The sequence below is a fragment of the Megascapheus bottae genome, chromosome 37, assembly GCF_031878675.1.
Source record: "Megascapheus bottae isolate mThoBot1 chromosome 37, mThoBot2.hap1, whole genome shotgun sequence".
In the NCBI taxonomy this organism is placed as follows: Eukaryota; Metazoa; Chordata; class Mammalia; order Rodentia; family Geomyidae; genus Megascapheus; species Megascapheus bottae.
In genome coordinates, this window is record NC_143545.1 from 2211222 (window position 1) to 2231124 (window position 19903).

Below are 19903 nucleotides of genomic sequence, written 5' to 3' on the forward strand. Positions count from 1 at the left end.
CACGAAGACCTGGATTCAATTCCTTGGTACCACATACATAGAAAAAAGCCGGAAGTGGTGCTGAGGCTCAAGTGGTAGAGCTCCAGCCTTGAGAAAGTCCAAGGACAGGGCTCAGGCCCTGAGCTCAAGCCCAGGACTGGCAAAAAAAAAAAATAATAATAATAATTTTAGGGGAATGTAAGATAAAAACTATGAACCCCCCTCTCCTTCCAAACAAGAACTGGACTTGAACCCTGTGCTTAAGTCACATCTCCAACCCTTTGGCTGGTTAACTGGAAGGTCTTATGGCCTTTCCTGCCTGGGCTGGCTTTGAACTGCGATCCTCAGCTCTCAGCCTGCTGCTGGGATCGCAGTGTGGATGCCCACAGGCCCCGTGGCCTGAGGGCTCTGCGCCGCTGGCGTCTCACCGAGTGAAGCTCTCGTCCTGTAAGTTCAACACCAGGTTGTCGGCCGTGAGGAAGATGCGGTTCTGGGACGTGGCGATCTGGAAGACGACGGGGCATGTCAGGGACATGTCAGGGAGGCAGTGCTATCTGGGGACCCGGGGGACGGGAGACGGGGAAGCCAGAGCAGGGCTGGGCGCGGTGAAGCTCTTATCTCCCAGGAACCAGCAAAAAGCAGAAATGGGGGCGTGGCTTAAGTGGTTGAGCACCACTTGAACAAGAGTCTAGTTCTACTCCCAACGCACACGAAGCAAAACAAAGACCCCCACTGCCCCCCAGCCAGAGCACCGAAAAGTGCACCCCCAGATTGAGGGGGGCAGCAGGCTGGTTCACTCACCGTCTTGGAGATGTTCTGGGCAGCCCTGATTTTCCGCAGCTTGATGTACCCCGGGTTCTTGCTCAGGGCTTCCCCGAGGTGAGGCTGGGGTTAAGGGTCCAGGCCCGGGGAGGTATGAGGCCCCCCCCCGTCCCCCCAGGCTGTCAGATTCAGGGTTGCGCTCATGGCCTGTGCCCACCCCTCAGCGAGGCCCCCTCTGTAGGCCCCCCTCAAGTGCTGCCAGCATCTGGGGTGACAGCGACAGGCTGAGCAAGGCCAGGGCTGCTATGGATCTGGCCTTACAGCGGGGGGCCAGGCTTCAGGCCCCCCACCAAGATTTCAGATCCCCCACCCCCACCCGCCCCCAGCTGGGGCCAAGGGCACGGAGTCGCATTCGCCTTAGCCTCATCAGCCAGCCTGCGGGAGGGGCTGGAGGGAGGGCGGAAGGGGTCGGGGCCTCGTGGTGGAAGGATATCATCTTGGCGGCTTCGGCCTCGCCCTCGGCCTGCACGATCTTCTGCCGCTGCTCCTGCTTGGCCTTCTCCACCAGGAACTGGGCGCGCTGGGCTTCCTGCTGGGCTGTGGGGGGGAGCAGGGACAGGAGGGTCAGGGGTCATGGGACCGCACGCACGCCCCCCCCCCGTGTCCAGAGAACACGCGTGGCTGGCCACTCACCCACTTGCTTGGCCTCCACGGCCGCCGTGTACTCGCGGCTGAAGCTCAGCTCGGTGATGGCCACGTCGTCCAGGATGAGGCTGAAGTCCTTGGCGCGTTCGGTCAGCTCCCGGCGGATGAGCAGGGACACCTGGGGGGTTCGGACGGGACTGGAGAACTGGAGTGGGAGACGTGAGCTCCCACAGACTGATTTACACACACACACACAGAGGGCTGGAAGACACGGGCTCCACACACTGATTTACACACACAGGAAGCTTAGACCTTTCTGGGGCACAGCAACGATTTCTGTGGTCACTCAAGGACCCAGGGCAGTGAACGGTTGCGTTTCATTCCAGGACGGGGGCATGATGAGAACCCTAAAAACTCTCCAGAGAGCCAGACCTGGGCGCGCTGCGTGATGAGCTGCGAGGCGTTGAACTTGGCCACCACGCTCTTGAGCACCTCGTTCACGATGGACGGCAGCACGCGCTCCTCGTAGTCCAGCCCCAGGCGCTGGTACATGCTGGGCAGCTCCTGGGCATTGGGTCGGGACAGCACCCGAAGGGAGATGTTCACCATCTGCAGATCTGAGAAAGGGGCATGCAGACCCAAGGTCAAGGTGAGAGGCAGGGCAGCTAGAGCTCAGTGCTCTCCTGGTGGAGAAAACCACCCGATCCACGCAGAACGGGGATCACCGCCCCGGGAAAAATGCTTCCTGAGCTATAGCTAAGTCACTTTTACCTCCAACCCCTTCACCAGAGAAACGGATGCTCGTGTGTGCACAGCACTCTTGGGGCTCTGAACTGAGGGCATTGGATTGGGCCTGGGAGTGTGGCCTAGTGGTGGAGTGCTTGCCTGGCATGCATGAAGTCTTGGGTTTGATTCCTCAGTACCACAGACATAGAAAAAAAGCCAGAAGTGGCGCTGTGGCTCAAGTGGTAGTGCAGTAACCTTGACAAAGCTCAAGGACAGTGCCCAGACCCTGAGTTCAAGCCCCAGAACTGGAAGACAAAAACAGCTTGGCTCCAGGTCTTGAGGTGGGTTTACCTAGTATTCTATGTGCTTCAACTTCTGGAGACCTGTGGAGAAGGCTTTCCCTCGCCTTCCCAAACTGACCGGGTCACTTTTGCATCCCTGTCTGCCAGGCCCATAGCGACTTACCTTTTGAACCTGTAGGCGAGGAGATTTTTCGGGGCCTGGCTCGGATGTCATAGATAATGGGGTACTGGAACCAGGGAATCCTGGGAGAGGAAGAAGATAAGGCGGGTGGTTAACAGTCCATGGTGTTTTTCCAGGCCTTGGCTCGCTCCTCATCACAAGGCCCACAGTCAAGGAGAATGCTGACCCCGCCTCCCCCTCCAAGGCCTCGGCCGAGGCGTGTGGATTGGGTGAAGGTTCAGGGTTGGGCTGCGGCGGCCGCCATTACCTGAAGTGCAGGCCCTCGGCTAGGATGGTGTCCTGCTGCACGCCGCCGATGCGATTGAAGAAGATGGCTCTGTGGCCGCCTTCCACTGGGGGGGAGACAGGGACTGGGGTGAACAGGGGCCGGGGAGGGGGGGTCTGGGAGATCAGGGACGGGGTGCAGGGGGTCAGGGGCCCAGGGTGCAGCGTGTCCGGAGCTCCGAGTCAGGGGATCAAAGGCCCAGAGGCTGGGGTGCGGGGTGCCAGGGGCCCCAAGGTCGGGGTGCCAAAGGCCCGGGGGCTCAGGGACCAGAGGTCGGGGTGCAAGGTACCAGGGCCCGGGGGCTCAGGGGCCCAGAGGTCGGGGTGCGGGGTGCCAGGGGCTCAGGGGCCCCAAAGTCGGGGTGCCAGGGGCCCGGGGACTCAGGGCCCAGAGGTCAGGGTGCGGGGTGCCAGGGACCCGGGGGCTCAGGGGCCCAGAGGTCGGGGTGCGGGGTGCCAGGGACCCGGGGGCTCAGGGGCCCAGAGGTCGGGGTGCGGGGTGCCAGGGGCTCAGGGCCCTGGGGTCGGGGTGCAGGGTGCCAGGGCCCGGGGGCTCAGGGGGCCCGCGGTCGGGGTGCCAGGGGGCTCAGGGCCCAGAGGTCGGGGTGCCAGGGACCCGGGGGCTCAGGGCCCCGAGGTCGGGGTGCGGGGTGCCAGGGGCTCAGGGCCCCGAGGTCGGGGTCCCCCCGCCGCTCACCCGTGAACACCGACTCCCGCACGCCGTAGGCCACGGCGCCGGCGCCCAGCAGCAGCTTGAGCGCCGTGCCCATGCCTCGCGGCCCGGCGGGCAGGCGCCCCGCCAAGTCCTTCAGGTTCTGAGCCATGGCTGGTCCCGCCGAGGGATCCGGAGACGCCCGGCCGCCCGGCTGGCCTCCACCCGACTCCGCCGCGGGGAGGAGCAGCGCCCGGCGCGCACACACGAGGGTCCCGGGCCCGGGCGCTGGCGGGAGAAAGGGCACCGGAAGTGCGCGCCCTGCTAAACCTTCCCCGCCCGCCGACTCCGGAAGGCGAACTCGGCGCGCCGGAAGTCCGGCAGCGGAAGTCACGCCCACTCCACTCCCCCCCTTCCGCGCTCCTCCCGAAGCCACGCCCTCCCTCGGAGGGCCATTTCCCAGCGCCCGCTTTCAAAATGGCCGCCGGAAGGAAGTCTGACAGCGTTGGAAGGCGGGCCTGCCGAGCGGAGAGGTGACGTCAGCACCGCTTCCGGTCTGGTAGCAAGATGGCGGCGCCCAGGGCGGCGTTTTCGCCTCGTGAGCGGCGACTCGGCGACCAGGAGCAGGAATGGGGAGCCGCGGCGCCCAAGCGGCCCCGGCTCGGGGCGGGGAGCCGGAGCGGCGGCCGGAGGCTCATCGTGGTGCTGGAAGGGGCGAGTCTGGAGACGGTGAAGGTGCGCGGCGCCGGAAGTGCGGGTCTGGGGACGGCGGCCGGGGCGGCGCGGCCGGCGTGCGCATGCGCGGACGGGGCGGGGCGGAGCGGGGCCGGGGATGGCGGCGGTCTGACCCGAGCTGCAGCCCCGCGAGCTCGCGGCCGGCGCCCTCGGGTCTCCTGTGCGCGCCGGGCGAGCACTCCACCCCCTGCTCGGCTGGACCCCAACGCCAGCGCAGGCATCTCTGCCTCCCCCGAGGCAGGATCGCGGCTGGAACTCAGGGCCCGGCCGGCCGTCTTCTGGGGGGATCTCCTGGGACTTTCCTCCCCAGGCTGGCTTCGAACCGCGGTCCTCAGATCTCAAGCCTCCCGAGCAGCAGCTGGGAGGACAGGCGTGAGCCGCGGGCACCGGTCCAGCGACCCCACGATCTCCCCGCCCCTTCCGGTGCCTGGCTCCCACCCTGGGCTCCGCGGTCTTGCACAGGTGGAGCACAATCTCCCGCACACATTTTCCTTAGCACATGCTTACTGCTCCCGTGACTCACGTGGGCCTGGGCCTAGCATCTCAGTGGCCTTAGCAGCCAAGGCCTTCCAATCCTGTGGGGCGTTAACAGGTTGAGCTCCTGGCCTCCAGATGTGTCATGCACACGCCTGTGTGTGCGCGCGTGCGACTCCAGTTTCCTCATTTGGCAGGCCCCGGGAAACTCTGGTAAACAAGTTCCCAGACGCCACAGCTGTTTGTTCAGAAAAACTGGGATCCGGCCCCCAGCACCACCCAGCTAACTTGATGCTCCCCCCCTCCCCCCCCCGTGTCTCACCCAGGCCGGGAAGACCTACGAACTGCTGAACTGTGATAAACACAAGTCCTTGCTGCTCAAGAACGGCCGGGACCCTGGCGAAGTGAGGCCGGACATCGCCCACCAGGTACCCCCCCCCCGGGGGTGGAGCCTGGGCCGGCCCTGCCCCCACGTCACCTGGGGGCCCTCCCCCCTCACAGCGGCCCTCTCCCCTCCCCAGAGCTTGCTGATGCTCATGGACAGTCCTCTGAACCGGGCCGGCTTGCTGCAGGTTTACATCCACACCCAGAAGAACGTGCTGATCGAGGTGAACCCCCAGACTCGAATCCCCAGAACCTTCGACCGTTTCTGTGGTCTCATGGGTGAGCTGCTCTTTTTGTTGTTTGTGGGGCTTGAACTCCAGGCATCATCCCAGCGTTCTTCAGCTCAGGGCTACCGCCACACCTCTTGAGCCAGAGTCTCATGGACTTTAGTGCCTGGGCTGGCTTTGAACCTTGACCCTCAGAGTATGTGGGGGCTGCAGGCCTGTGTTACTGGTATCTGGCTTGCTTCTGGCTTGGGTCCCTGGGTGGGGTGCAGGTGGGGTACAGCCCCCCGTCCTCTGAGCCCGTCTTTCTCTTCCTAGTCCAGCTTTTGCACAAACTCAGCGTTCGAGCCGCTGACGGCCCTCAGAAGCTCCTGAAGGTGCGAGGTCGAGCTCGGTGTGGGCGGGGGCCTGTGTGGCCTCGGGGTGCTGACCCTGTTCTGCTCCTCAGGTGATCAAGAACCCCGTGTCTGACCACTTCCCAGTGGGGTGCACGAAGGTGGGCACCTCCTTCTCCGTCCCCACGGCCAGCGATGTGCGGGAACTGGTGCCCAGCAGCGACCCCATCGTCTTTGTGGTGGGCGCCTTCGCCCACGGCAAGGTAGGCAGCCTCGCTCGGCCGCGTGGGTCCCATGGGCGGCGCTACCTTCAGCTCCTACCCACGTGCGCGCTTCTGTGCTCAGCTCGGCACGGTGGTGCCCTACCACTTGAACCACGCAGCTCCACTTCCGGCTTTTTGCTGCGGGAGAGGAGCCTTCGTCTGCCTGGCTTTGGCTGGGACGTGGCAGGACAGGCAGGGCCCCCCTCCTGGCCCTGCTCACCAGGCTCTTGTGTCCGCAGGTGGACGTGGACTACACGGAGAAGATGGTATCCCTGAGCAACTACCCCCTGTCTGCCGCCCTCACCTGTGCCAAGCTCACCACCGCCTTCGAGGAGGTGTGGGGGGTCGTGTGACGGGCGCCCCGCCACCGGGGGCCCTGCGCTGGACATTTGCTGTTTATTTTATAAATATGGTTTTCGTAAATCAGTGGTTTTGCTTTTGATGTTGGTGACAGTGTTGACTTGAACTCGGGACCTAAGCTTTTCTTTTTGCTCAAGGACGGTGCTCTGCCGCTCGATCCACGCCTGCTTCTGACTTGTGGTGTTTCAGTGGAGGCCAGGCTCTCTGATGCCGGGACTGGCCCGAGTGTGATCCTCACACATCTCCACCTCCCCAATAGCCGGGGTCACAGACCTCGCTGCAGAGCTGTCAAACCTGGCCTTTCCCCCCTGGCCTGGCCGGGGTGAGATCACTGTCGCCCCCTTTCCCGTCGGTCCTGGGATAGCAAGGCCAGTGCAGCCCCCACCCCCATGGCCTAGAGGCTGGCGGAGGAGAGGGCGGGAAGGAAAGCAGAAAGGGCTGCTGGCAGTGAAAAACCGGAACAAACAGAAGTGAGCTTTATCTGGTACAGTTCCGATAGAAAAGGGGGCGCGTGGCGTGGACTTGGGGCCCCTGCGTCCCCCTCTCCCCGGGGGGAGGGCGGCCCCTGTCCGCTCATAAGGCGGAGGCTGTTGGCAGAGGAGCATCCGGCCTCCTGGCCAGTGGGAGAAGAGATAAGGCAACGTGTATGGGGGCGGCCGAGGGGGGGCAGCCCCCCGACTCCCCTGCAAGAGCTCCCCCCCGTGTCCTGGCCCACAGAGGCTCTGTGCTCTGGGCCTGGGGCGCGCCGTGGAGGAGGAGACAGATTCCTGCACCATTCCTGCCAAAGGCCACCTGGAAGACAGGGAGCAGGGGGCGTTGGGGGGTGGCAGGGCCCCAACTCCGGGTGTGTGCGCAGCCGCCGGCCGTCCCAGCACTCACCGGGGCGATGGGTTATTCCATTCTTTTCAACTTCTCTTTCTGGGGTACCAACGCTCTGTGCAGGTAAGGCAGGGTGAACAGGAGGCTCAGGAAGAAGACGTGTCCCAGGAAGTAGACCGACCTGTACACCTGGGGCAGAGGAGGCCGCTGAGCCGAGGCCCGGGCCCCGAGGCCCCCAATCTCCGCGGCCTCCTGGCACGCGCGGCCGACTGACCTTCAGCCACTTGTCCCAAGTGAAGAGGCAGAAGGCGGTCATCGAGTAGCCCATGAACAGCCAGTGGATGGTCTGCTGGATCAGGTAGAAGACGGGCTGCAGGGCGGTGACCGCAGCCAGGCGGCTCAGGGCCGGGCTGTCCTGGATGAGGCTGGCGGCCTGCGGGGGAAGCGCCAGGGTTGGCTGGGCCTGAGGCTCACGCCTGGGGTCTCTCGAGAGCCGGGGACAGCGCCCAGGCGCAGAGCAGAGCAGGGGAGGCCCGGCTGCACCCCTGCACCCCGGGCCCCCACACCTGCTTCTCCACGATGACGATGAGAAACTCCATCTGGAAGCACATGAGGTACCCCGAGTGCAGCCCGTGCCACAGCGCCAGGAAGAGCAGCGACAGCGCCTGTGACAGCTCCTTGTTCCCCAGGAACTTGAGGCGCTTGAAGAAGTAGCTGGGGGAGAGGGGGGCACAGGCTGAGCAGCTGGGACTGTGTGTGTGTGATTGTGTACATCCTAGGATTTGAACTCAGGACCTGCACGCTACTCCTACCATTTTTTTTTGTTGTTGTTGTTCAAGGCTGGTGCTTGACCCCTTGAGCCACAGCTCGACATCCGGCTTTTTGCCAGGTCGGCGGAGACGTTCCGGCCCAGGCTGGCTCAGAACCGCCAGCCTCCTGTTTCGCCCTCCTGGGGCGCTCTGGGGGTTCAGCCGCAGCGGGGCAGGGCTGTGACTCCGCTTACCGGGCCACCCAGGCGTTGGTGTTGATGTTGAAGGAGGCGATGGTGCCCGTGAAGCGGGGGTTGGTCTCGAACAGCCACACCTTCATGTTGGCACACGCGTCCCACTTAGCTCTACCGTCCTCGCCGAAGCCGTTGAAGCCGAGGCCCGTGAGGATGCACACGCCCTCCTGCGGGGAGGGGAGGGGTTGGGCGCTGGCCGCCCCCCTCCCCGGGGTCCCCCCTTCCCGGCGCACCCCTACTCACAGTGACGAGCCAGCAGGTGACATATTTGTACAGCACGAACTTGCCCCAGAGCAGCATGTACACGCAGCGGAGCCAGAACGGGCGGCTCTGCGGACCACAGCACAGGTTCGAGACCGCCCTCGGCCCACAGAGCCTCCCCGACGCCTTTGCTTTTGGTGCTGGGGTGGGGGGCACTGGGACGCCATCGAACACATCGGGGCGCCCTCCTCGGCCACCTACCTCGTAGTCCTCGCTGAGGAGGTAGTCGTCGGTGATGTGCGGGCTGAGCACGGTGTACACCACCAGGTAGGCCAGGCCCAGGCCCAGGCGCTTGAGGGCGGGGACGGCGCTGCGAACGACCAGGTCCCATCAGAAGGGCGCAGGCCGCCCCCCCCCCCCCCGCGTATTTTGGGGTGCGGGAGGAGGCCTGCGGGGCCGGGGGCTCTACCGCTGGAGCCACGGCTCCACTTCCAGCTTTTGGCTGGAATCCCGCGGACCCTCCAGGCTCCGGAGTGGCTGGGGTTACAGGCGCCTGCACCAGGGTGGGAGGGCCGTGGGGGCGTGGCCCTGGACGGGGCGTGGCCGGGAAGGGGCCGAGGCACCTGCTGGGCATTTTCCCTGGCACCCTGGAGGGGGCGTGGCCCCGAAGGGGCGTGGCCAGGGAGGTGCCTGTTGGGAGCCTTCCCTGGCACCCTGGAGGGGCGTGGCCTGGAGGGGGCGTGGCCGAGGCGGTGCCTGCTGGGAATCTTCCCTGGCACCCTGGAGGGGCGTGACATGGGGCGTGGCCCGGGAATGGGCGTGGCCGGGGCGGTACCTGTTGGGAACCTTCCCTGGCACCCGGGAGGGCGTGGCCCGGGAGGGGGCGTGGCCGGGGCGGTACCTGTTGGGAACCTTCCCTGGCACCCGTGATGGGCGTGGCATGGGGCGTGGCCGGGGCGGTACCTGTTGGGAATCTTCCCTGGCACCCATGATGGGCGTGGCATGGGGCGTGGCCCGGGAGGGGGCGTGGTCGGTGCGGTACCTGTTGGGAACCTTCCCGGGCGCGTCGGTCAGCTGCCCCTGCACCAGCTTCCGGTAGTGGTTCATGGAGAACTGGGGGCCCACCAGGAAGGCCCCGTAGAAGTAGGCGAACCCCGCGACCTCCAGCAGGGACGGGACCCCGCGGATGGCGTACTTCTGCTGCTCCGCGGTCAGGGAGCTCTGTGCGGGGAGGAAGGGGGGGGTACAGAACCGGGTGGCTCAGGGTGGGGGTCTCCCCCCCCAGAAGCCACTTCCGGTGGGGGGCACTTCCGGCGGGGGCGTGCCTGCGCAGGGCCCGGCCCGGGCTTTACCTGGTCTTTGCCTCCATCGTAGTAGTCGATGGCCAAGCCTGAGCAGAGGGAGGGAGAGGGGGAGGGCGTGAGGTGGGGGGGAGGGTCAGGCGGGCCCGGGGCCGCGATCCCCACTCACCGATCATCTTCAGCGTCAGCACGCAGTGCGGCATCGTCCACTTGATGTCGTAGGTGCCCGTGGCGGTGTAGTAGTAGCCGGCCAGAAGGTAGGCCTGGGGGGGGGGCGCACCGTCACTCCCCTTCCCCCCCTCGGCCCCCCGCCCCCCTCCAGGGTGCCCAGCTCTGAGGATCGGGGTTCTAGGCCCTGCGAGGCGCTGGGAGGCTGGGATCGGATGCTGGTCCCGGCCCCTGCGCTCTTCAGCTGCAGGCTGGCGCTCCACCACCTGAGCCACAGCACCCCCTCTGGCGATCCCCAGGTCTCGGCCCCCCCAGTGTGGGAGTTTACCATCTGCACGCAGAAGGTGGTGAGGACGGCGGTGACCGTTCGGCCCATCAGCCGGAGGATGAGAAACTGCAGCACGACACACAGCAGGGAGTGGTAAAACTGGTGCCCTGGGGACGGCGGCGAGACAGCTGAGCCGGCCTCCCTCCCCAGACCCGACCCAGCCCGACCCCCGGAGGACCCCCGGAAACGTCTCCACGCAGCACCCCTAATGGAAACAGAACCATGAGCCAGGCACCCCGGGCTCGCACCTGTCATCCGGGGATCACAGTTCAAGACAGTAAAGGCCATGAGACTCTTCAGTAAGCCAGCAGAGAATCACAAGTGGAGCGGTGGCTCTCAGTGGTAGAGCACAAAGAGGCTCAGGGACAGAGCCCAGGCCCCGAGTTCAAGTCCCGGGACTGATAGTCATCCCCCGTTCCCCCGCCTCTGGCACCGATTAAAATCTTTTCCCCACTGGGTACACAGCTGACTCACACCTGTGATTCTACCACACATTCACAGTTTTTGTTGTTTTGGCTTGGGGCTGGGCCTGGGCGCTGCCCCTGAGACTTTTTGCTTAAGGCTGGTGCTCTACCATTTGAAGCACAGCTCTACTTCTGGCTTTTTGCTACTTCATTGGAGATCAGAATCTCATGGACTTTCCTGCCTGGCTGCTTTTGAACTGTGATCCTTGAGTCTCAACCTGTGGATTGGCTGGGATGACAGGGTGTGAGCCACCGTGCCTGGCTACACACAGGTTTTATAGGGCACGGCTGAGCTGGGCCCCTGTCCACACAGCCCCATCGTGGCGCAGAGAATTCTAACTTGCTGTCCACGGATTTCTCGAGGTGAATCTGCTCCAGGGCCTTCTCCTCCAGTCCCTCTGGAGTCTAGCCACTTACCAAAGTTAAAATAAGCAATGGAGAGGCCTGTGAAGGCATGGAAGAGGTGGATGAGGTAGCTGTCGGAGTAGAAAAGGTAGTGCCGGTACAGGAGGGCCAGGGGGTAGCCTGCAGGGGGAGGCAGGGAGAGCGTTACTTGTGCCAGGCCATCCCGTGGCACCCTGGAAGTTCACCCAAGAGTACACTCAGTCCAGAGTGGATCATACCACAACGATCAAGCTTTCCTCCCTCTGGTGCTCTACCACTTGAGCCACAGCCCCACTTTCTGGCTTTTGGATGGAGTCTCACGGACTTCTGGGGTGGCTTTCAGTTCCGATTGGCTGGGGTGACAGGCGTGAGCCACAGCACTCGGCCACTCTTCTTGCAGGCTCTCATGTGACTCAAGTCCAGTTTGGGCACTTACAGGAGCTGGCCGCCCTCCCCCAACCCTGACTCATCTTTTCCTCTGGCCTTTACCAGGGTGTCCCGGCCAGAAAGCTCTCCCTCCAGAACCTTCCACAGGGCCAGCCTTACAGCCTTTCTCCGTGAATGGATTCCCTGCCTGGAGCTCAATCAACTCAAGTGTCCATAGGAGTGCATCACGCATGTGTACACACACACACACACACACAGCCCCTGCATGGCAGCATATGCCTATAATCCAGCACTCAGGGGCCTAGGATAGCAGGACAGAGTTTCAGGCCAACCTGGAAAAAGCTTCAGCCAGGCACAGTGGCTCACACCTGTCATTTCAGCTCCTCAGGAGGCTGAGATCTGAGGATCGGGGTTCAAAGCCAGCCCCAGGCAGGAAAAGTCCATGAGACTCTCATTGCCAATGACCCACCAGGAAACCGGAAGTGGAGCTGTGACTCAAGCTCAGGCCTTGAGCAGAAGAGCTCAGGGACAGCGCCCAGCGCTGCGGCCTGCAGGGGGCGCTGGCACAGTGCTTGGGAGCCAGCCAGGGGGTGGGGCCCGGCTCACCTTTGGAGTCTGTTTAGGTTATGCCATGCTGGGAAGGGTGCCAGGTGACTGGCTGGCTAGGGCTTGATTCAGGCTGGGTGGGTCTTTCTGAATTCATTCTTAGAATGATGGAAATCTTAGAAACACCTCCCAAGCCCATAATTAGATAAAGAACGAAAGCCCAGAGGGGAGACAAGAAGCCACCCAGCCCATTTCAGTCTCCAAAACTCCAGCCACAGGCCCACGTCTGGGACGGATGGGCCACGCCTAAGTAGTTGACTGCTTTTTGCAAGCTCCCAGGGCTGTTTTCTATAACTATCCAGTCTTGGCATCTGCTCACACTCATTCTTCTGCTTATCTTCCCATCACGAACCTCCTTCCAAGCCACAGGCAGGCTGGCTCCAGCTCAGGAGTTCACAGCCCCAGCTGCGTCCCGTGGCTCACACAGGGAAGTTTATTCCTGAAAGTTCCGCGGAACGCCTCGCCATCCTGACAACTGGGTCATGGGATTTGGGGGGGGGGGACAGAACAAGTGATCTGAGCTGTTCTTGAGCTGGGGGGGCCAGCGCTCATGCCTGTAAAGGTCTCAGGAGGCTGAGGTCTGAGGATTGCTGTTTGAGGCCAATCTAGGCGAGCAAAAAGCTACCAGTGGGGCTGTGACTCAGGTGGTAGAGCACCAATCCGAAATATTTGTAAAAGCCTCAGCAGGGAGCAGCAGCCATTTTCCCTAAGGTCTGCCTTTCCTGGGCATCAGTGAGCTCAGGTTCCCCTGCCATACCTCTCCAAATAAAGGATTGAAGCATTCTAGAACAAGAGAAATGCATGTTGCCAGGGTGGTAAAACTGTGGACACGCCCTGGCAGGCCCAGGACACAAGCCTGCCTGTCAGTCCCCACTGTTATCAGACCTGCATTGCCACCTGCCAGAATGACAGGGCGGGCACACAGTGACCATTGAATGGGGGAGGGAGGGAACTGCCACATGGGAGATGCTGATAAGAGGGACAGAAACCAGAAAACATGTCCTCGCCCAGGGCACTCTGGGTTTTTTTTTTTTTTTGGTGCCAGTCCTGGGGCTTGAACTTGTGTCCTAAGCAGTGTCCTTTCACTTCGGCCGGAGCAAAGGTGGTCTAACTAGATCTGGCCTCGGCTTGCCCAAGCGCCAGCCGGCCAGTACTTTCCCAAACCGGGCTCCCCAAGACTGCTCTCCACGATACGTCTCAACAAGGGATGTGACACTGGCTGTGTGTGGGTGCCTGCCCTGGGGCTTGAACTCACGGCCTCTTTTTCCAATCCTGAGTAGCTGGGATTGCAGGCGTGAGTCCTAGGTCAGACCAAGATGTCTTTTACTCAATAGGTATTTCTACAAATAAAACAATAGAAGCTCTTTCTTGCCCAACTAAGACTCTGACGACAGGAGAAAAGGTGACAGTGATAAGAACCTGAATGTTTGGTTGGGCACCCAGCCTAGTAGCATAACCCTATAATCCCGGCTCACAAGAAGGCTGAGAGGCAGGAAGACTGCGGGCCCAACCTGGAGGTCCAGAGTCAGAATCCTATACGATCATTTTCCTACTGGACTGAATTCACACGTGCATACATCCACAGCATTGTGAACGGGGCTTGAACCCAGGACCTTGCCCACTGGCCTATCCCCCTGCCCCCCCAAGGCTGACGTCCTACTCGGAGCCACAAACCCCACACCTCTGGCTTTTTTGGTGGTTAAATGCAGGTGACAGACTTTCCTGCCCAGCCTGGCTTTGAATCTACCAGCACCCTGTGATGCCAGTCTCCTGAGTAGCCAGGATTACAGGCGTGTACCACAGTGCCCGGCTGAGCTGCTGGGTTCACCGAGCCAGGGTTGGGTGGAGTCTCCCCCCCCCCACACCTGTAGCTGACTCTGTCATTTCTCTGCAAGGCGTCCTCTGAGGCCCCTGGGTGCCACTCCAGCTGGCTCTCTTTGCTGCTTTTATATTTATGGAGTGTGACCTGGACAGACATCCAAGTCCATCTGAGTTTAGAACTGCGATCACAGCAGAAATGGAAACCTCGAGAGCTGAAAGGAATTCACCCCTGGCACACTTCCTTTTGTGGTGTTTTGCTGTTCAAAAAGGACTTTTCTTTTGCCGGGACTGGCCTCAAACTACAATCCTCAGACCTCAGCCTCCTGAGGAGCTAGGATTAAAGGCGTGCGCCATCCCTACCCAGCCAGCTCTGGTTGGTTGGTTTTCTTCCTTCCATGCCGGTCCCAGGGCTTGGGCTTTGTCCCTGAGCTCTTTTGCTCAAGGCTGGCACTCCACCACTTGAGCCACCCTTCCACGGCTGACTTTTCGGTGGTTAAGTGGAGATGCAGCAGCCTAGACATTCTCGTAGCTGGGATCCCAGGCGGGGGCCACAGTGCCTGGCTTGGTTTCTTGATACTGTCATTTCCATGCTACCCCGAGGGGGACACTTGTTCTATTTCATTCTGGGGTTTTTTGGTATTGAATCATAGGTTTCTCCTGGAGGGCCGTGGCGGTGCCTTGGTGTACATGGAAGACCTGTTGTTTGAAGCCAGTTTGCATTCGCTGTGGCCAGGTGTCCCTGGGAAAATGACTTCTTACTCCCATGCCAAGCCCGGCCAGGCCTGGAGCCCAGCTTCCCGCTGGTCCTGGCTAATGGCATCTGGGTTTAACCACAAAGGGAAGAGAAAGGACTAGAACTCCAACCTGGCAACCTCCTCATGCTGGGAAAGTCCCTCGTTCCCTGAGAGCCCAATAATTATCTTTTCCGTGGCCTGCCACTCAGAGCAGGTCTCATTAGCATGTCATTAGCATAAATTAGCATATCATCAGCATGACATCGGGCTTTCTCCGACTTCTGGCCCCTGGACCAGTGGTGTCTTCAGCGTCTCTGGGTAGTGTGTGCGAGCACCGAGACTCGAACTCAGGGCCTGGACATGTCCCTTCTGCCTTTTCAACCAGTTCTGCACTGCTGGAGCCTGAGACAGGTTCTTGCTCCCTCCTCTTATCTGTGCTTCTTGTGTGGCATGGAGAGGGAAGGGCCACTGTGCCCTCCCTTGGAGCTGGGGTGACAGGATCACCCAACCATGCCCTGATCTGGGATTACAGGCTTGAGCTCCGATGCTACGGCTGCTTAAAAAGCCTTCTGAGGACTGAAATGAAAGGTGTAGATTTGCTTGAGGAGCTGATATTACAGGGGGGCCTTCAGTGCCCGGCTCAATCCACAGAAACCTTGGACTCAACACCCAAAGTCCAGCCTCATCTTTAACATCTCCTAATGCTTTGCATATCTCCTCTAGCACTTAGGTTTCTGCCTTTTATTGGGGTTATTAGAGGAGCTTGCACAAGCTCATTTCCTAACCTCCAACATTCCACAGTGCCTTTGATTGCACAGTCTTGCCATTCCTCCTGGTCTTCCAGGTTCAGGCATGGCGTCACTGTTTATGCCTGTAATCCCAGCTACGCAGGAGGCTGAGATCTGAGGATCACAGTTCCAGGCTGGTTCAGGCAGGGCTGTCTGTGAAACTCATCTCATAATGCACCGGCAAAAAGACAGAACTAGAGCTGTGACTCAAGTGGTGAAGTTGCAGCCGTGAGATAAAAAGCACAGGGAAAGCACTCAGGCCCCACTACCGGTAGGAGGGGGAAGAGAGAAGGTTTTTCCCCCTCCTAATCGCCCAGCTTTCTCACAGAGATGGGTTCTGGAACCAGGAATTCCAGTGCTTAAAGGTCTCCCTCCAGGTGGAAAATGCAGTTACAACCAAAACACTCGCTTCCGTCCTTGAACTTGTTGAGCTTATCGGTTTATGTTTAGTTGCCCAAATATATTTAACCTCTGGCCCAGGGCTCTATGTTGGAACAGCTAACACCCAGCTGGCACTTCACTGAGGCAGAACCTTTGCCTCCCATGCCAGAGGCCCCCAAGTTCCATCCCTAGATAACAAACACTTCAAACCAGCACTGGAGGCTCACGCCTGTAATCCCAGCTACTCAGGAGGCTGAGATCTGCGGATCACGGTTCAAAGGCAGCCTGGCCAGGAAAGTCCATGAGACTCTTATCTCCGATGGACCTCCAGAAAACCAGAAGTAGAGCTGTGGCTCAGTGGTTGAGTGCCAGCCTTAGGTGGGACAAAGAGCTTAGGGACAGAATGCTCTGAGTTCAAGTCCTGGGACAGACAAAACAAACACACAAAAACCTCTCCCAAAGGATAAATTCTAAGTCCTAGCCACCTTTCCCTGTGACTCCTGATAAATCTGACCAGCCTCGATTTATAGTACACAAAAAGCAGGAAGGGCTTCCTTCCCTATGAAGGCAAACACCCTTAATTGCCAACCACAGTTCTAAAGAAAAAGTGGGTCAGAAGCTGGGTTCAAAGAGTAGGAAGTTCAAAGCTAGCCGGGAACAAGGAGCCTTGACATCAACGTCCTGGATAAATCTGGATTATATTCTAAAGTCAGATGACAAGCAAGTAAACTGCACAAGCCACAAATCCTTTCCTCTCCCCCCTCCCCCAAATCTTAACAATTCTTCCAGGAAGAGGAACGTTTATTTGGGAGACCAAAAGCCCCCCTAACCCCGATTTTTGCTTTGAATATGGAACAGGCACACAGCAATGGAATCTGCCAAGGCTGTTTAAATATGAATAAACACCTTCCTTCATTATCTAGATTGAGTTCACACTTTGGTGATATTAAGTATCAGGCTTCAGGGTTTTTTTTGCCCACCCAGACTCTCCCAAGCTGAAGTTTTATACCTTCTAAAAAAACTCCAGCCTGACTTGGGTCACTCACTCCTGAGGATGGCGGTTCTAAAGCCAACCAAAGCAGGAAAATCCATGAGACTTATTAACCAAACCAAAGTGGAGGCGTAGCTAGAGTATTAGCTTTGAGAGAAAAGGGTAAGGGACAGTGCCCTGGTCCTGAGTTCAAGTTCAGGTCCCAACACACACACCACACACACCAACCAAGAACAAAACTTCAAACCATTTCCACACTACTTCCACCTTAGAATTCTGATAAAAGCTGGAGGTCTTCCTCTTTTCAGGGATAAGGAGATAAACTGGGTTTTATCTAAAGTTCCTTTTTCCTGAGGCAGTCTTTGAACCACTTAGGGTTGGATCACACAAGCCTGGGGTTTTTATAGGGGTGGCTGAGCCCCTGTTTCTTAAACCCAGGATTTTCAGGGGGCAAATGGCAGTGTGAGCTGGAGACGCCCCCCCCCCCCTGCCAAAGAGCTACATTAATCCAGTTTTTTTTTTTTTGGGGGGGGTTGTGCTATTAAACAGAAACGTGCTTGTTAATAACAGCATGCACATGGCCACAGGACTGGAACTCTAGACACAGGTGTGGGGGACTCTGATGACCAGATGGGGTGCTAGGGGTGAATGAAGGGGGTCAGAAGACACAGCAGGATCATGGGGTGGGCTTGGTGAACAGGGGGGGTGCTGGGGGGCAGAGAGCACAACAAGGATGCAAGAGGTGAGGGGGTCAGAGGGCGCAGCGGGGTCATGGGGTGGCTTGGTGAACAGGTGGGGTGCTGGGGGTGAGAGGGGGGTCAGAGGGCGCAGCGGGGTCATGGGGTGGCTTGGTGAACAGGTGGGGTGCTAGGGGGTGAGAGGGGGTCAGAGGACGCAGCGGGGTCATGGGGTGGCTTGGTGAACAGGTGGGGTGCTGGGGGTGAGAGGGGGTCAGAGGGCCCAGGGGGGTCATGGGGTGATCTTGGTGAACAGGTGGGGTGGGCTTGGGGTGAGGGGGTCAGAGGGCGCAGCGGGGTCGTGGGGTGATCTTGGTGAACAGGTGCGGGGCCGACCCGGGCGTCCTTGCCCCCCGGGACTGGCGGTGCACCCGGGGTCCACGCCCGCCCCCCTCCCGCCCCGGCGGGCCCCGTCCCCCGCGGGGCGCGGGGTCCTCACCCAGGAAGATGGAGGCGATGAGCCGCAGCGCCTGTTCCGACGCGCCCAGGGACGACGCCAGCCGGTCCAGCCCCAGCCGCAGGCCCCCCATCGGCTCGGCCGCCGCTCCCGCGCCCCCCAGCGCCTCAGACGCCATCTTAGCCGCGGGCGCCCACCGGGGACCCCCCGCCCGCCCGCCCCCAAGCTCCGCGGGCCCGAGTGTGGGCTCAGCGCGGCGGCGGCGGCTTCACCCCCAATTCCGGCCCGGCGGCCCCGCCCACGGCGTGCGCATTGGCTGGAGGGTCCGCCCAGCAGCCCAGGCCCGCGCCCTGATTGGTCGAGAGGGGAAACGGGGCGGGGCTTAGCGGAGCAAGGTAGGAAGAGGGCGGGGCCAGGCGTTTGTAAGGCAAAGGTGACTCCTGGGGTGGGGGGGGAGGAGAAGAAAAAAATAAAAACGGGTCCGGGTCCGGGTGGGCGGGGCCGGAGCCGCGGGCCGGGGCGGCGGCCATGGAGACGTCCGGGGCTGGGCGCGCGGTGGCGGCACGGCTCGCCTCCTAACTGCTGGGGGCGGAGTCCGCCGGACCCCCCGTCCGGCCGCCCCGCCTGCTGCACGCCCATTGGCTGAGCTGCGAGCAGGCGACGCGCGGGGCGGGGCGAGGGGCGGGGCCGCCGCGGGGTTACTCGCGGTCACCTGCGCGCTGGGGTTACTGGGGCATGTAACGGAGCGGCGGGAGCGCGGCCGCGGGCTCGAGAGCGCCGCCTAACGGCACCTGGGGCGCGGTGCCTCCGACGCGCCTCGCAGCCCAGTGTGGCTGCAGGCCTGGGCTGCAAGTGGGGGCCTGAGCCGGAACCCCATGGGGGCCTGGGCTAGAACTGGGGGCCTGGGCCGGAACCTGGGACCTGGGCTGCAAGTGGGGGCCTGGGCTGGAACTCGGGGCCTGGGCTGGAGCTGGGGGCCTGGGCTGGAATTCGGGGCCTGGGCCGGAGCCCCATGGGGGCCTGGGCTAGAACTGGGGGCCTGGGCTGGAAGTGGGGACCTGGGCTAGAACTGGGGGCCTGGGCTGAAACTCGGGGCCTGGGCTGGAAGTGGGGGCCTGGGCCGGAGCCCCATGGGGGCCTGGGCTGGAACCTGGGGCCTGGGCTGGAAGTGGGGGCCTGGGCTGGAAGTCGGGGCCTGGGCTAGAACTGGGGGCCTGGGCTGGAAGTGGGGGCCTGGGCTGGAACCTGGGGCCTGGGCCGGAACCTGGGGCCTGGGCCAGAACCCCATGGGGGTCTGGGCTAGAACTGGGGGCCTGGGCTGGAAATGGGGGTCTGGGCTGGAAGTGGGGGCCTGTGCTTGAACTCGGGGCCTGGGCCGGAGCCCCATGGGGGCCTGGGCTAGAACTGGGGGCCTGGGCCGGAACCTGGGACCTGGGCTGGAACTGGGGGTCTAGGCTGGAATCTGGAGCCTGGGCTGGAACTGGGGGCCTGGGCTGGAACCTGGGGCTTGTGCTTAAACTCTGGGCTTGGTGCTGACTCCCCAGCCGCAGCCACTTCTGCCTAATTTGCTGCTTTGGAGATTAGGAGCCTTCTGAAATTTTTTGTCAGTGCAGGCTTCCGACTTCCGGTCTCCAATCACAGCGTCCTGAGTAGCTGGGAGGAGAGGTGTGAGCCCCCAGGCTAGGCTGCTGCTTCCTCCTCCCCTCCTCCTCCCTCTGTCTCCTCCCCACCCCTCAGACCCTCTCCTCCCCTCCCCTTCCTCCTCTTCTCCTCTTCCTCCTCTTCTCCTCTTCCTCCTCCTCTCCACTTCCTCCTCCTCCTTTTCCTCCTTCTCCTCCTCCTCCTCCTCCTCCCACTCACTCTTGAATTCTAAGGACCCCCTGCCCTCCCCTCCTTCTTGCCAGGATCTGGTGGCCGCAGAATACCAAAAAGATGGTAAATGGCACCTATAATCTTATCTACTCTGGAAGCTGAAAGCCCAGCCTGGAAGTCTGAGATTCCTTAAAGAGGAGTACAAAAGCTGGACTGGAGGCATGGCTCAAGCAGAGGAGTACCAACCTTGACTGAGAAAGCCAAGCCCTGAGAGTTCAAGCCACAGTACGGGCAG

The 19903-nt window shown here is 61.4% G+C and overlaps 3 protein-coding genes and 1 non-coding gene across 6 annotated transcripts; 1 reads left to right on the plus strand and 3 right to left on the minus strand.

Annotated features, from left to right (window-relative positions):
• Positions 1–378: 378 nt before the first annotated feature.
• Phb2 (prohibitin 2) lies at positions 379–3831 on the minus strand. The gene is made up of 8 exons (XM_090325337.1): positions 3557–3831; positions 2843–2927; positions 2578–2657; positions 1819–2003; positions 1435–1564; positions 1235–1338; positions 781–858; positions 379–484 (listed from the first exon to the last, which is right to left on the minus strand). Exons 1-8 carry the CDS (start codon positions 3681–3683, stop codon positions 404–406), a joined length of 870 nt encoding a protein of 289 aa, XP_090181463.1. The 5' UTR covers positions 3684–3831; the 3' UTR covers positions 379–403.
• On the minus strand, positions 922–1175 carry LOC150042022 (small nucleolar RNA U89). Its single transcript, XR_016533693.1, has one exon. It is a non-coding gene; the product is annotated as a small nucleolar RNA U89 (small nucleolar RNA).
• A 196-nt stretch (positions 3832–4027) lies between the features above and the next one.
• On the plus strand, positions 4028–6349 carry Emg1 (EMG1 N1-specific pseudouridine methyltransferase). 3 transcript variants are annotated; one of them, XM_090325340.1, is made up of 6 exons: positions 4028–4246; positions 5047–5148; positions 5293–5383; positions 5647–5705; positions 5777–5926; positions 6166–6349. In XM_090325340.1, exons 1-6 carry the CDS (start codon positions 4079–4081, stop codon positions 6277–6279), a joined length of 684 nt encoding a protein of 227 aa, XP_090181466.1. In that variant the 5' UTR covers positions 4028–4078; the 3' UTR covers positions 6280–6349. The 3 variants fall into 3 exon arrangements, with proteins under 3 accessions (XP_090181466.1, XP_090181465.1, XP_090181467.1); XM_090325339.1 differs by having other exon boundaries at positions 4038–4246; positions 5242–5383; XM_090325341.1 differs by lacking the exon at positions 4028–4246 and adding an exon at positions 4647–4708 and having other exon boundaries at positions 5242–5383.
• Positions 6350–6725: 376 nt separating this feature from the next.
• Lpcat3 (lysophosphatidylcholine acyltransferase 3) lies at positions 6726–18070 on the minus strand. Its single transcript, XM_090325148.1, has 13 exons — positions 17839–18070; positions 10988–11095; positions 10107–10213; positions 9780–9873; positions 9662–9699; positions 9352–9530; positions 8571–8679; positions 8352–8438; positions 8109–8275; positions 7672–7819; positions 7380–7538; positions 7166–7294; positions 6726–7078 (listed from the first exon to the last, which is right to left on the minus strand). Exons 1-12 carry the CDS (start codon positions 17972–17974, stop codon positions 7178–7180), a joined length of 1449 nt encoding a protein of 482 aa, XP_090181274.1. The 5' UTR covers positions 17975–18070; the 3' UTR covers positions 6726–7078; positions 7166–7177.
• Between the last annotated feature and the right edge of the window lie 1833 nt (positions 18071–19903).

What these genes read in the sequence shown, in the direction of transcription:
- Phb2 (XM_090325337.1), bottom strand. Translation starts at nt 3,683, where the DNA reads ATGGCTCAGAACCTGAAGGACTTGGCGGGGCGCCTGCCCGCCGGGCCG. An exon ending in GCCGAGGGCCTGCACTTCAG is followed by an intron (nt 2,658 to 2,842) that starts GTAATGGCGGCC and finishes TTCCTCTCCCAG; the next exon opens with GATTCCCTGGTTCCAGTACC. An exon ending in CTCGCCTACAGGTTCAAAAG is followed by an intron (nt 2,004 to 2,577) that starts GTAAGTCGCTAT and finishes CCCCTTTCTCAG; the next exon opens with ATCTGCAGATGGTGAACATC.
- Emg1 (XM_090325339.1), top strand. Translation starts at nt 4,079, where the DNA reads ATGGCGGCGCCCAGGGCGGCGTTTTCGCCTCGTGAGCGGCGACTCGGC. An exon ending in GGCCGGACATCGCCCACCAG is followed by an intron (nt 5,149 to 5,241) that starts GTACCCCCCCCC and finishes TCCCCTCCCCAG; the next exon opens with AGCTTGCTGATGCTCATGGA. An exon ending in GCCCTCAGAAGCTCCTGAAG is followed by an intron (nt 5,706 to 5,776) that starts GTGCGAGGTCGA and finishes TCTGCTCCTCAG; the next exon opens with GTGATCAAGAACCCCGTGTC.
- Lpcat3 (XM_090325148.1), bottom strand. Translation starts at nt 17,974, where the DNA reads ATGGCGTCTGAGGCGCTGGGGGGCGCGGGAGCGGCGGCCGAGCCGATG. An exon ending in CATTGCTTATTTTAACTTTG is followed by an intron (nt 10,214 to 10,987) that starts GTAAGTGGCTAG and finishes CGCCGTCCCCAG; the next exon opens with GGCACCAGTTTTACCACTCC. An exon ending in ACGATGGAGGCAAAGACCAG is followed by an intron (nt 9,531 to 9,661) that starts GTAAAGCCCGGG and finishes CTCCCCGCACAG; the next exon opens with AGCTCCCTGACCGCGGAGCA.